Genomic DNA, 14,012 nt, shown 5'->3' with positions numbered 1-14,012 from the left:
ATCCACGTCGGTGCTCTTTTCCTCAGTGGAACCAGCGGAACGACAAGGGCGAGACTCTTTTGCACCGCTCCTGCATCGAGGGGAATCTGCGCCAAGTCCAGTTTTTTCTGGAGAAGGTCAGTCTTGGGGCAGGGGTGGGCAAGGAATTTTCCCGAGGGGCCACAGGAAAAGACGGGACTGTCGCAGAAGGCCAGACCGAGAGGCGGAACTTAATTCTGCCGCCAGCACCCAGCTTATTTAGATTTGATTTTCTCATTTCCAGTTGAACTCGCGCAGGCCAGACAGGGACAGCCAAAGGGCTGGAGGTGACCCCGGGGCTATAAAATGCCCAGCTCCAGCCTTGGGCTTGCAAGGAAGAAGATGGCTGGGGGGGGGGAGGGGAACCTTGTGTTTGAAGGCAGGTTAGAGGGGGGCTGTTTCCCTTGTGGCGCACCCCATTCTCGGGTCCAGTTCAAGCCCACATCTTTTGTCTCTACCTAGAGAATTGCAGCCTGGTTGAGGGGGGGAACACGTTGTGCCAGCCTGAAGGAACACCCTGTCTTTCCTCTAAGCTCACCCTTTATATTTGACCAAAATAATTATTCAAAGAACAAACCTTTAGGACAGAGTTGTCCAACTTTGGGCACTTGAAGGCCGGTGGACTTCAACTCCCAGAATTCCCCAGCCAGCATAGCTGGCTGGCGGATTCTGGGAGTTGAAGTCCACCGGCCTTCAAGTGCCCAAGGTTGCATAGCCCTGATTTAGAATTAGTATTCAGAAGGGAAGGTGTGAAATCCCTGCGGATGTTATTTCCCCCCCCCTTCCTGCTTACAAGTTAGTTAGAACTGTGGCTCCCCCCGAAAGGAGAAATTAAAATTAAAACCTACAAGATAGTTTCCAACAGAGGGGAGCGATAGGGCACAGTTCGATTGAATTAATATATTAAAAAAGTTCCTTTTATAGCCCCAAACCCTCAGCCTCCTCCTCCTGCTTTACCATCCTCTTTCTGCATCAGGAGCATCCTGTAAACCCCCGGGACTATTGCGGATGGACCCCCCTGCACGAGGCCTGCAATCACGGGCACCTGGGTAAGCGGGGACTGAACGAAGGGGGTGCAGCTTCCGCTCGTAAGCAAAGACAAGGGGTTCAATCTATTCTCCAAAGCCCCAGAGGGAAGGACTGGAAACTCATCAAGGAGAGAAGCAACCTGGAAATGAGGATAAACTTCCTAACAGGGAGGACAGTTAACCAGTGGAACAGCTGGCCACCAGAAGCTGTGGGTGCTTCATCACTGGAGGTTTTAAAGAGAAGACTGGAAAAGCCATTTGTCTGAAATGGTATATAGGGTCTCCCGACTGAGCAGGGGGCTGGACTAGAAGACCTCCAGGGTCCCTTCCAGCTCTGTTATTCTGTAAGGGTCTCCTGCCTGAGCAGGGGGCTGGACTAGAAGACCTCCAGGGTCCTTTCCAACTCTGTTATTCTGTAGGGCTTTCTGCCTGAGCAGGGGGCTGGACTAGAGGACCTCCAGGGTCCCTTCCAACTCTGTGATTCTGCAAGGGTCTCCCGCCTGAGCAGGGGGCTGGACTAGAGGACCTCCAGGGTCCCTTCCAGCTCTGTTATTCTGCAAGGGTCTCCTGCCTGAGCAGGGGGCTGGACTAGAAGACCTCCAAGGTCCCTTCCAACTCTGTTACTCTGCAAGGGTCTCCTGCTTGATCAGGGGGCTGGACTAGAGGACCTCCAGGGTCCCTTCCAACTCTGTTATTCTGCAAGGGTCTCCTGTTGATCGAGGCTGGACTAGAAGACCTCCATGGTCCCTTCCAACTCTGTTCATCTGTATGGCCTGCAGAACAACGTTGGCCGTGACTTCCTTGCATCTTTTTCAGAGATTGTCCGCCTGCTCTTGGACCACGGCGCCACCACTGACGACCCAGGGGGGCCGGGCTGTGACGGCATCACCCCGCTGCACGATGCTCTCAATTGCGGCCACTTTGATGTGGCTGAGCTCCTGATCCGTAGAGGCGCCTCAGTGTTGCTGCGCAATGCCATGGTGAGGAGACCCTTGGGGGTTGCCGTGGGTGGTGGACGTGGGTGGGCAAGCGTGAGTGTCAGGACTGGTGTGACTTTTATTGGAGAAGCTGGCCAGCCTGGGATATAGTGAGGACAATCAACCAGTGGAACAGCTTGCCTCCAGAAATCGCGGGCGCTCCATCACTGGAGGTTTTTAAGAAGAGACTGGACAGTCCCTTGTCTGAGATGGTATAGGTTCTCCTGCTTGAGCAGGGGGCTAGACTAGAAGACCTTCAAGGTCCCTTCCAGCTCTATTCTAACTTTCGAATCTCTCTCTGTCCCTTTGCTATCTTATCTACTGACTTATTCATTTTTATCCTGCCTTGGTTATTTTTATAAATACCTCAAGTGGCATGCCAGATTCTTCTTCCTTCCATTTTCTCGCACAACACCAAACCTGTGAGGTGGATTGGGCTCAAAGAGAAGAAACTGGGGGCCAAAGTCATTCAAATGGCTTTTGTGCTTAAGGTGGAACTAGAACTCACAGTCACCTGGTGACTGGGCTAAACTCACCCAGCTGGCTTTCATGGCTTGGGCGGGACTAGAACTCACAGTCACCTGGTGACTGGGCTAAACTCACCCAGCTGGCTTTCATGGCTTGGGCGGGACTAGAACTCACAGTCACCTGGTGACTGGGCTAAACTCACCCAGCTGGCTTTCATGGCTTGGGCAGGACTAGAACTCACAGTCACCTGGTGACTGGGCTAAACTCACCCAGCTGGCTTTCATGGCTTGGGCGGGACTAGAACTCACAGTCACCTGGTGACTGGGCTGAACTCACCCAGCTAGCTTTCATGGCTTGGGCAGGACTAGAACTCACAGTCACCTGGTGGCTGGGCTAAACTCACCCAGCTGGCTTTCATGGCTTGGGTGGGACTAGAACTCACAGTCACCTGGTGACTGGCCTAAATTCACCCACCTGGCTTTCATGGCTTAGGCAGGACTAGAACTCACAGTCACCAGGTGACTGGCCTAAACTCACCCAGCTGGCTTTCATGGCTAGGTTGGAACTAGAACTCACAGTCACCTGGCGATCGGCCCCAAAATCACCCATCCAGCTTTCAGAGCTAAGGCAGGACTAGAATTCACCGTCTCCTGATCTCCCGATAGACTTTGGGCTGAGGTTCTGTATTTTTCCCGCTGCTTCAGGGCCTGACCCCTTTGGGCACCCTCCAAGCTTGGGTCCAACTCTACGGGAAGGATCTGGACCAGGAAACCCGCGACCGCTGCAAAGCCATGGAGAGTTTGCTTCGGAAAACCATGGCAGAGCAAGGTGAGACTGCACCCAGGAGGATGGTGGGAGGGGTGGGGGTGGGGGTTGCTTCAGGCCAGGCGCCAGCCAGACTCGGAGGTGGGAGGACATGATCCAAGGAGACCCCCTTGTTGTGAGAACTTGGATCTCAATCTGTTTCTCTGCTTCCTTTTACAACAGGGGTCTCCAACCTGAAGACGTGCTGGCTAGGGAATTCTGGGAGTTGAAGTCCACACGTCTTCCAGTTGCCAAGCTTGGAGACCCCTGACTGACCTTGCTAAATAGTACAAGCCTCAAACTGGAGTAGCCTGTGAGCAGGCTGCTCTGTGCCCGTTCTGTGTGCAAGTCAGGTGCTTCACCTGGCCAGGTACACAAATGCAGAGTGACCTGGCTGGGAATGGAACCCCCTAAACTGTGGAATGGGGCTAATAGCTTGGGGGGGGACAGGGTGGGGGTGGGGAAGCCACATTCAGCCGCAAAACCCAAACCAGGGTTGGCCAAGCTTCCGGCTCACATTCGTTTTAGCACTAAGAGGGGTGTGTGTGTGTGTGTGGGGGGGTGTCTCTAAACTTTGGCAACTTTAAGACTTGGAGACCAACTCCCAGAATTCCTCATGCTGGCTAACCGGCTGGGGAATTCTGGGAGTTGAAGACCCCGGTTTTAGCAGCTCGGAGGAGGATGGCAGGATCAGGAAGAGAGGGTGTTCAGGACCTGGCTGCCCCCCATAAATCAGGGGTCTTCAAACTTGGCCCTTTGATGACTTGTGGACTTCAACTCCCAGAATTCCTCAGCCAGCATGAGGGAACTATGACCCTTTTATGACTTGTGGACTTCAACTCCCAGAATTTCTCAGCTAGCGTGAAGGAACTGTGACCTTTTTATGACTTGTGGACTTCAACTCCCAGAATTTCTCAGCTAGCGTGAAGGAACTATGACCTTTTTATGACTTGTGGACTTCAACTCCCAGAATTTCTCAGCTAGCGTGAAGGAACTGTGACCTTTTTATGACTTGTGGACTTCAACTCCCAGAATTCCTCAGCTAGCGTGAGGGAACTGTGACCTTTTTATGACTTGTGGACTTCAACTCCCAGAATTCCTCAGCTAGCGTGAGGGAACTATGACCTTTTTATGACTTGTGGGAGTTGAAGTCCACAAGTCATCAAAGGGCCAAGTTTGAAGACCCCTGCCCTAAATGATTGGGAGCCCCCCCACCCCAGTTGACACCCCTTCCTGTCCTGGAGCTTCCCAGGATGCTTGGACTGGGGGAGAAAGTGGGGGGCTTTGGCCTAATCCAACTTCCTTGTAGGTTCCCGGCCCCCGCCTCCCCGTGGAGACCCCGCCAGCCAGCTCTTCGATGCAGAGCTCTCCGAGTGCCCCCCTCCGAAGCCCCCTGGTGCCAGGCAGCGCCACCAAGAGCCGGAATCGGAGGACTGCATGGCGCCTCTGCGGCCGGTCAAGAAGAGGCAGCGTCTGCTTGACCCGGCCCTGGCGGCGGAGGCCGGGAGGGCGCCCCCTGCAGACTATCAAGCTGCCATGCTTGGGGTGGGCAGTGCCCCCCTCCGCCCCCCTCTGAGCCCAGAGCGCCACCAGGGACCCCCCCGCGCAGCCCTGATCCCCGCAGACGAGTACGTGGGCGACGACTGGCTGGAGGACGACCTGGGGGCCAGCGGGGGCTCTCGCAAAAGGAGCCGCCGGAGCCCAGCCCAGGCTTGGGGGTCCGGCTCGGAGGACAGTGAAGGGGGGGCACCCTGCCAGCCCCCCGAGACCACCCCCACCGCCAGGAGGAGGAGGAGACCTGCCCGCCAGAGTCGCCTCACCCTAGACCGGACCTTGCTGGGGAGGAGCCGAGGGGCCGGCCCCCCACCACGACCGGACCCCGGCGCTGAGCCCAGTGGCCTCCTGCAAGGAACCGACAGCAGTCCCCCTCGGAGGGGAGACAGCCCGTCCTCGGGGGCCATGCAGGTGAGGTTTGGGGCTGAGCCCCCCCATCCTGAGCCAGGGAGGACCCCGAGCGGCTTCCTTAGCCTCTGCTCTCCCCCCCCCACTCCTTGCAGCTGCCGTCGCCTCCTGTCCGGGTGCGAGTTCAGGTCCAGGACAGCGTCTTCCTGATTCCGGTGCCACAAAGGTAAGGGGGGGGAGGGTCTGGCTTGCCCCTCGGCACGTGGCTCCCTCCAGGCCAGGCCGGTCAGAAGTCCAGCCAGTGCTGGCCCATCTTTCGCCTGGCCTCCCGCCAGCCGGAAGGGGATAACTTGCGGGAATTGAATTAAACTGAATTATCTAAAATCATTTAAAAGATTACTTCCATTTTTTGTCGTTTGCCGTTCATTTGGTCCTTTCTTTAATGATTTTATTCGATTTTTATTCGATGCCGGGGGGAAGGCGGGGGGTCCCAAGAGTCCGACGCCCATAAAAAGCAGACAGAGTTTCAGACTTTGCGACCGCCGCCTTCCATTTGGGGACCGTCCCTTGTAGACTCTCCTGTGCCATCTCTAGGCCAAAAGAGGGCGCTGCGTGAGGGGTGGGGGCGGCCTTGCTGTGCTGGCCGTAGCAACGCAGCCGAGTTGGATTTTTACAGCTTAGTCCTCATGGAGCAACTGCCTCGCTTAACAACCCCTTTTGCGCTTATGACGGGGATGAAAAAAAATAACTGTATGGCCAGTCCTCTCGTTTATGACGTTCCCAGTCATAAACGGGAAGGAAAATGAATCAAGCGAAGGAAAGCAACGTCTTAAACCCTCCTGGCAGTTTTGCTTAGCCACGCTTTGCTTAACAGCCAGGTTGCTGGTTTCCATCATGGTCATGAAACAAGGACTTGCATTTGGAATCGATAAGTCTTGAATGAGGGGTGCTATCTTGGATTCCCCAGGGAGGGGGTGCCACAGGATTCCCCCCCCCCCCATGCACTTTTTCTTTGCATAGGTGGATATTATGTGGGGTGGATATTATTAGGCCGGGGGTAGTTTCTGTTCTTCTATACCAGGTGTAGGCAACCTTGGCTCTTTTATGACTGGTGGACTTCAACTCCCAGAATTCCTGAGTCACCATGAGGGAACTATGGCCCCTTCATGACTGGTGGACTTCAACTCCCAGAATTCTGAGCCAGCATGAGGGAAACTATGGTCCCTTCATGATTGGTGGACTTCAACTCCCAGAATTCCTGAGCCAGCATGGTGGACGTATGGCCCCTTCATGACTGGTGGACTTCAACTCCCAGAATTCCTGAGCCAGCATGAGGGAAACTATGGCCCCTTCATGACTGGTGGACTTCAACTCCCAGAATTCCTGAGCCAGCATGAGGGAAACTATGGCCCCTTCATGACTGGTGGACTTCAACTCCCAGAATTCCTGAGCCAGCACAGCTCAGCTTGGAAACCTCTCCCTTTCCCCTCAGTGTGGCTGGCTCAGGAATTCTGGGAGTTGAAGTCCACCAGTCCTAAAAGAGCCAAGGTGGCCTGCCCCTGCGTTAGGCTGACCCCAGGGGAGAAGCCCCTGCTGACCGGCCTCCCCCCCTCCTCCTCCTCCTGGCAGTGAGGGCGAGAGCCGGCCAGTCTCGTGGCTGGCCCAGCAGGCCTCTCAGCGCTACTACCAGACCTGCGGGCTCTTGCCCCGGCTGACCCTCAAGAAGGAGGGGGCTCTGCTGGCCCCTCAAGACAGCATCCTGGACGTCCTGCAAAGCAACGAGGAGGTGAGCGGCCGCTGGGGGAGGCGAGGAAAGGGGTGGGGGGCCGCGGAAATGGGGGCCGGGCGCCAGAAGGACTCCGCGAGCAGCTCTCAGTGGGTTCTTTATTGCTGTGCTCCTATTTGCAAGAATCTCACCAGGCTGCAGAAGAAGGAAGGGAGAAAGAGAGAGAGAGAGAAGGAAAGGAAAAGAGGGAGGGAGGGAAAGGAAGGAAGGGAATGGAAAGAAGGAAGGAGAGAAAAAGAAGAAAGAGAGGCAGAGAAAAGCTTCAAGGGTATGATCTCCTTGGCTTCCTCCCACTTTTTATTCCTCCTCTGCTCTGGGTGGAGATTCCACCACAGCATCCCTTCCTTCCTTCCTCCCTCCTCTTCCTTCCTTCCTCCCTCCCTCCCTTCTTTCTTTTTCTTTCTTTTCCTCCCTTCCTCCCTCCCTTCCTTTTCTCCTCCCTCCGTCCTTTCTTTTTTTCCTTCCTTCCTTCTTCCCTCCCTCCCTCCCTCCCTTCCAAATTTATATGCTGCCTACCCCACTGCCCAGTGTCTCTGGGTGGTTTAAAGCATCACAAAACAGCCATGTCAGACAATTAGAACATTTTAAACGAACGTTAAAAGCCCCCCCCACCCCCAAACAAACCCAAATAAGAAACGAACCAAGGCTCAAATGTGAGTGGAGGTGGGGCCTTCTTAGCCTATTAACCACATCCGGATTGGGGTGCCCCATTAGGCCCCAACACCCCTCTCCCCCTTCCCTTGCCAGCCAGAATTCAGAGTTCAGCGGGGGGGGGCTTTGGCTGCTCCCCAAAGGTCGAGGATGGGGACGGGGGTGGGTGGGCTGGGGGCGAGCCCTGCAACATGGCGACGGAGGATCTGCCCCTCTGAACAGGAGACCCCTGTGTGGAAGGGGGGAGGGTCCCAGGAGAACCCAGGCCTTGGGGGGGGCTGGGCCTTCCCCTTCCAGGCCAGCACGCCCACCTGCTCTCCTTCCCTCTCTCAGGTCTTGGCGGAAGTGCAGTCCTGGGACCTGCCACCCCTGGTGGAGAGATACCGCAAGGCCTGCCAGACCCTGGCGCTGGGTAAGCCCCCAGCCCGCCTCTCTCGGTTTATTCCCGCCCCTCAGGCGCACCCCTGTTAAAATTTTAGGCGCAGTTGTAAGTACAAACGGGGAGCTAAGAGTTTTTTAAAAGCCTACTTGAGGCTGCGCATGTGCGCAGAAGCGTGGTGCGACAACCTTTGAACGTTTGCTAAATGCATGGCTATGCCTTAAGGGCCCCCTGTATGGAATACAAGTCAAATGGGTGCGGGGCCTTTTGGGAGCTGTTCAAAGGATTGGAACACCCATTTGCACCACTCAGGTGACCCTGAGGACACAGATAAGCCTCCCAGTGGCCTCAGCGGCTCTCTAAAAGGAGGCAAATGACCGGCTGTCTGCAAGGAGGATAAATCTTTCCATTCCCCCCACCATCCAGTCAGAGCCGAAGAAGCTTCTTGGAGGAGAAGCGAAACGTCTTCAAAAGAAAAACAAACAAAGTCCGGTTGCCTCCTGAAAAAAGCACCTTTGGGATGTTTGCTTTTCCTCCCTGCAAGCGGCTTGGCTAACCTGGGTCCTTTTCTCTCCGCCCCCCCCCCCCGACCTGCAGGAGAACAGCCGCTGCTGGTGAAGCTGCTGGAGCGCCAGGAGTCGGGCTCGTCCTTCAGCGTCTCTGGCACGGCTCTGCGCCAGCGGCACCTGCGCCCTCTCCTGCGGGCGCTCAAGCTGCAGGCCTCCATCCGCCAGCTGTGCCTCTCTGGGACCGGCCTGGGGGACGATTCGGCCGAGGAGCTCCAGGCCACCCTGAGGACCATCCCTGGGCTGAAGCGACTGGATCTCTCGGCCAACCGGCTGGGCTCCGACGGGCTGCACAAGTTGGCTGCAGGCCTTCCCGCCTCGTTTACCTTCCAGGTAGAAGGGAGGAAGAAAAGCAGAGCGTACCTTTCATTTAAAGCCTCCCATTCATAAATTATATATAAGGGACGCGGTGGCTCAGTGGGTTAGGACGCTGAGCTTGTCGATCAGAAGATTGGCAGTTTGGCGGGTCGAATCCCAAGCGCCGCATAGCAGAGTGAGCGCCTGTTACGCGTCCCAGCTTCTGCCAACCTAGCAGTTCGAAAGCGCGTAAAAATGCAAGTAGAAAAATAGGGACCACTACGGTGGGAAGGTAACAGCGTTCCGTGCGCCTTTAGCGTCTAGTCACGCCGGCCACATGACCACGGAGACGTCCTCGGACAAGCGCTGGCTCTTCGGCTTTGGAACGGAGATGAGCACCGCCCCCTAGAGTCGGAAACGACTAGCACGCGCGTGCGGGGGAACCTTTACCTTTATTCATAAATACCGTCTTTCCCCGGAAATAAGACCCAGTCAGGAAAATAATCCCTGGCTAGCGTGGTTTTTTTCCAGGATGCTCTTAACATAAGCCCCACCCCCAAAATAAGCCCCAATAAAAGATCATCGGCCAGACGGAGTCATTTAGTACCTTAAAAAGATAAAGGTTCCCCTGCACATGCCACAAGTCATTTTTCAGTGATGTCGTAACTTTGAACGGTCACTAAGTGAGCTGTTGTAAGTTGAGGATTACCTGTAGCTAGCTAAAGAAATCTAACCCTGATATAGTCTTAAACTAAACTCCCTCTGGAGTCCAACTCTCAACCACGGATGAGAAACCAGCGTGGAGGCACTAGCTTTCAAACGAACTTTCCTCCTGGCTCTGCAGCTCCTGACCGGTGCTTGGCTGTCCCTTCACCCTCTTTCCTCGTTCCAGAACTTAGAAGAGCTGGACCTCAGCTTGAACCCCTTGGGTGACCGCAGCGCCCAGTCCCTGGCCTCGCTGGTTCAGGCCTGCCCTGTTTTGAGCACCCTTCAACTACAAGCCTGCGGCCTCGGCCCTACCTTCCCGGAACCTCACTCTCTCCTGCTGGCCAGCGCCTTGAAAGGTAGGAAGGCGGGACAGGCGTGGGGGTCAGGGGCACCTCTGGCTATTGAAAGATAAGGGGTTGGGGGAAGGTCCAGAATCGAGGGGGGCTCGCCCTCCTGTCAAGTTTTGAAGCACGGTTTTGCTGGCGTGACCCATTCTGCTCCTCAGCTTGCCAACAAACTCAGGGGTGGGGGTTGGGGGGAAGGGATTGGAATGCAATCTTCAAAGATTAAGAAGACAGACTGTGAGATTCAAGGACGTTACACCAGGCGTCTGGCTACACCCACAGACACTTTCTCATAGCGTAGTTGATTGGGCAATGGGATCTTGCCGAGAGGGAAGAGGGAGACTTCCATACTTTTCTTGTAGGGGTTTGGGTTGGGGGGGTGTCTTGTCACAGCTGGTTTTGCTGTCATCTGTGCCGAAGCGATGTACTCAATAAAGTTTTGCATTAGGTTTAGGTTTAGGTTTTATTTAATTTGTATACCGCCCTTCTCCCTAGGGACTCAGGGCGGTTCACAGGGCATATATAAATAACAATACAAAAGTTAAAAAAGATTAAACCAATGCCCAGTTAAAAAAACAATAATACAATACTAAGAACAACAATTTAAAACCCATATTCCCCCATCAGGCCAGACCAGCTAATTCAAATAAGTGGGTCTTCAGGCCGCGACGGAAGGTTCGGAGGTCTGATGACATCCGGAGCTCCACCGGCAGTTGATTCCATAATGCCGGAGCGCCCACAGAGAAGGCCCTCCCCCTGGGGGCCACCAGTCGGCATTCCCTGACCGGAGGCACCCTGAGGAGGCCCTCTCTGTGGGAACGCACAGGGCGGAGGGGAGTTGACGCCGGCAGCAGGTGGTCCCTGAGGTAACCCGGACCCATGCCATGTAAGGACTTAAAGATCATAACCAAGACCTTGAACCTCACCCGGAAGACAACTGGCATTAGGGCAGAGGTCCCCGACCTTTTGGGCACCAGGGACCGGTTCCGGGCAGAGAGGTTTTTCCGCGGACTGGAGGGTTGTGTGGTTTGGTGTGCTGCCTACATCCAACAGATGGGGCTTTGCTTGTTTGTGCGACCCAGTTGCTGGCATGCTGTGGCCCGGTACTGGTCCACAGCCCTGGGATTGGGGACCCCTGCATTAGGAGACTCTGTGGCCCTCGGTACCTCCCCTGTCCTCCCTCATTCCCCTCCTTGTGGGCCACGCTCTGGCCCTCGAACATCTGGAGACGTTTCACCTCCTCCTGTTTCCTCGCAGGAGCTGTGCACCTCAGGAGTCTCTCTCTGTCCCACAATGCCCTGGGGTCCCGCGGCCTTGGGGTGCTGCTGAAAAGCCTGCCCTGCGACTCACTCACCCACCTGGAGCTGGGCTGCCTGGACCTCAAGGCGGGCGACCGGCCGCAGCTGAGGGACAGCGTGGTTAGGTATCTGATGCAGGTTGGTCTTCTCTGATCCGCCCGGAGACGTTGTGAAATTTGGGGATGGGGGGAAGATCAAAGACACAGCCCCCCCCCCAGTCTCAATTCTGAATTTTCACCCTTCTCCGGACAGGAAGGCTGCGTTCTGACCCACCTGGTATTCTCTGGGAATCGCCTGGACGATGAAGATTTGTCAGAGCTAGCTAGGTGAGGAAGCTGCTTTTGCCCGGTTGTGAGAATGCGGAAGAGGGAGGGGACCCGAGAACAAGCCCTGATAGGGACCATCATCCCAGGCTGCATTGGGGGCAACTTCCGCTGTGCTTTTCGCCTTCCATGTTGCCGTCCAACAGGAGACGCTCTCTGGGCTGCTGGGTGGGCTCTTCTGCACAGCTGGAACCCCAAAGCAAGCAAGTCCTTCTAGATGGAAGGAGGCAGCGGCGGGGGGGTCTCCTTCCCCAGTAGCCCAGCAGAGGTTGATGGGAGTGGGCTTGTGGTTTAGGGAGCTCTGCAGACCCCTCTCTTGAACCTTGCAAGCAGACCACCTTCCAAGCACATTTGCCTGGTTTCCTGCCTGAGCAGGGGGTTGGACTAGAAGACCTCCAAGGTCCCCTCCCGACTTGTTAACTCAGAAGCTGCTCTCTCCGCAGGAGCCTCTCCGCTTGCCTGTCCTTAGTCTCTCTGGACCTGTCGGCAAACCCCGCCATTGGCCTGGTTGGCCTCCGGACGCTGCTGGTCACCCTGGAGGAGCGGAAGCGAGGGCTCCGGTTCCTTAGCCTGGCCGGTGAGCTTGCCGGGGTTTTCTACGGCCGAAGGCTGCAGCCACTGTTGCCTGAACCAGGGTGTCGCGTCACCCTGCCCTGGAGTTTAGTGCATGTTGTAGGTTGGCTAACTCCGGCCTCTATCTGCTCTGAGGGGACCTTGGTTGCAGGCGTTTCATGACCCAACTAGGGAACGTCATCAGTGCTAAAAGGGAGTGACGATTGTGGAGAGGAGGAAAGGACTGTGGGGTCCCAGGTGCTCCCTCAGCTGGGTGGCTTTCTTGCAGACGTTTAGGTAACATCCTCAGTGCTAGTAAGTCCCATTCCTTAGAAGCACTGATGATGTTTCCTAGTTGGGTCATGAAACGTCTGCAAGAAAACCACCCAGCTGAGGGAGCACCAAGGATGCTATATTCTCCTCTGTTTGCGTCTGTCCTTCACAAAACGGAGGAAGCCGCTTGGTCTGCTTCCCTTTCCTATCCCTGCCCAAATGCACTTCCTTCTAGGAACCAGGCGCAGGAAAGCATAGAAACTTTCAGGACCCACCCCAATCCACGTCTTAGGAAAACAAAAACTCTTGGGAGTCAGTTCTAGTCCAAAAGGAATCTTTACTAGGACATGCTTGGTTGTGGAAATACAAGACAGGACTTGGTATTGTTTTACAAATTGAAACTTTATAAAGAGTTCCCGGTTTAACCCCCCTTCCCTCAACCCCATTCGGTCAGCCCCCCATCATTTTACTTCATGTCATCCCTTTTGTGCGAAAAATGGAACTTTGAATCTGTATGGTTATTGCCTTCTTCCTCTACAGATTCAAGTGGAGACACAGGCCAGATGCCTCCTTCCCTAACCCTCCCTTTTGATCCCCCAGTTCAAAAGGTTCCCTTGGTCTTTGAATCCACATGCGCTCCTCCTTCCTCGGGAGATGGCAGGATCCATAGGGGGATAATGTTTTAAACATACATTTATGAATGTGATATAAATGGATTCTGAGAGAAACTTAATAAATAAGATTCTCCCAGGTCCGTTTGTTCTCGCTTGCCAGTTGGCTTCTGGAGTTACTTCTCAACGGAGCAAGGATACCATTGAAAGAAACCGGGCAACGCATTAACTAAAAGCTTCCCGTTTTTGATTGGCACGGTTGTTCATTTGAACCTTTTTATTGGTAGGCATCAAACGTTTTAACCGCTCTGGGTTTTAACTTTCGATGCTCACTCTTTTACCAATTGTTTATGGCATTGTAAGTGGCCCGACCGTGAGACGGGCGATAAACTTAATATAAATGAATAAATTGAAGCCCGCCTTTGCTGCTTGGCAGGGAGAGCAGGGCCTGGGTTCAAGACGGGCCCTTCCCAGACGATTGCTGAGTTGCCCCTCTCCCTCCCTTTTTCCTAGGCTGTTCTGTCCGTGGACCCCTGGAGACTGCCACGTGGACGAAGCTCTCCTCTCTGGTGGGTCAGCTGCAACTCTGCAGCCGGCAGCTAAGCAGGAGCGACCAGCGGGACGTGGCCAAGCTCTGGCGCAGCCCGGCCAACACTTCCCTTCACTCCGTCACCCGTCACCACAAACTTTTCTGCCAGAGCCTGTAGCGCAGGAAGCCCTCAAGATGGGGGGGGTCCATCGATCGAGGGCTGAGTCGTCGGGTGACATGGGCTGCATGCCACTCACGCCATCCCAGCCCGGCCGAATCTCAGTGGAACTTGTGGAATTGCACAGCCAAACCTGAGTGGAAAACGGGCTGCGGATGGCCACAAATCCAACTTGTGTAACTCAGGACTTTGTGCCTGCAGAGCAAATTTGGGTGGGAGACAAAGTGCCACGTCCCTTCCGCGGACCGAGCTGCTGTTTTTAACCAATAATTCTCATAACGCTGTCCTGCGTTGAACCGTCCCTTATTTATTGAATGCCA

General features: G+C 55.1%; 1 protein-coding gene across 1 annotated transcript in view; it reads left to right on the top strand.

The window, feature by feature from the left end:
* Positions 1 to 13,829, top strand: part of TONSL (tonsoku like, DNA repair protein) — a gene marked incomplete at its 5' end in the record, with an annotated part of 29,773 nt that extends 15,944 nt beyond the window's left edge. The window contains 14 exons of the mRNA XM_081323530.1: positions 27 to 116; positions 995 to 1,067; positions 1,863 to 2,026; positions 3,196 to 3,319; positions 4,605 to 5,260; positions 5,353 to 5,423; positions 6,827 to 6,983; positions 7,968 to 8,046; positions 8,611 to 8,912; positions 9,769 to 9,940; positions 11,186 to 11,364; positions 11,479 to 11,552; positions 11,993 to 12,126; positions 13,499 to 13,829. Coding sequence (XP_081179656.1) covers positions 27 to 116; positions 995 to 1,067; positions 1,863 to 2,026; positions 3,196 to 3,319; positions 4,605 to 5,260; positions 5,353 to 5,423; positions 6,827 to 6,983; positions 7,968 to 8,046; positions 8,611 to 8,912; positions 9,769 to 9,940; positions 11,186 to 11,364; positions 11,479 to 11,552; positions 11,993 to 12,126; positions 13,499 to 13,692 — 2,469 coding nt within the window. The 3' untranslated portion in view covers positions 13,693 to 13,829. The remainder of the gene's footprint in view (positions 1 to 26; positions 117 to 994; positions 1,068 to 1,862; positions 2,027 to 3,195; positions 3,320 to 4,604; positions 5,261 to 5,352; positions 5,424 to 6,826; positions 6,984 to 7,967; positions 8,047 to 8,610; positions 8,913 to 9,768; positions 9,941 to 11,185; positions 11,365 to 11,478; positions 11,553 to 11,992; positions 12,127 to 13,498) is intronic.
* Between the last annotated feature and the right edge of the window lie 183 nt (positions 13,830 to 14,012).

Source organism: Vipera berus, assembly GCF_964194415.1.
Source record: "Vipera berus genome assembly, chromosome: 3".
In the NCBI taxonomy this organism is placed as follows: domain Eukaryota; kingdom Metazoa; phylum Chordata; class Lepidosauria; order Squamata; family Viperidae; genus Vipera; species Vipera berus.
Note: the sequence above shows the minus strand (reverse complement) of the source record. Positions and strands in the feature narration are given on the sequence as shown.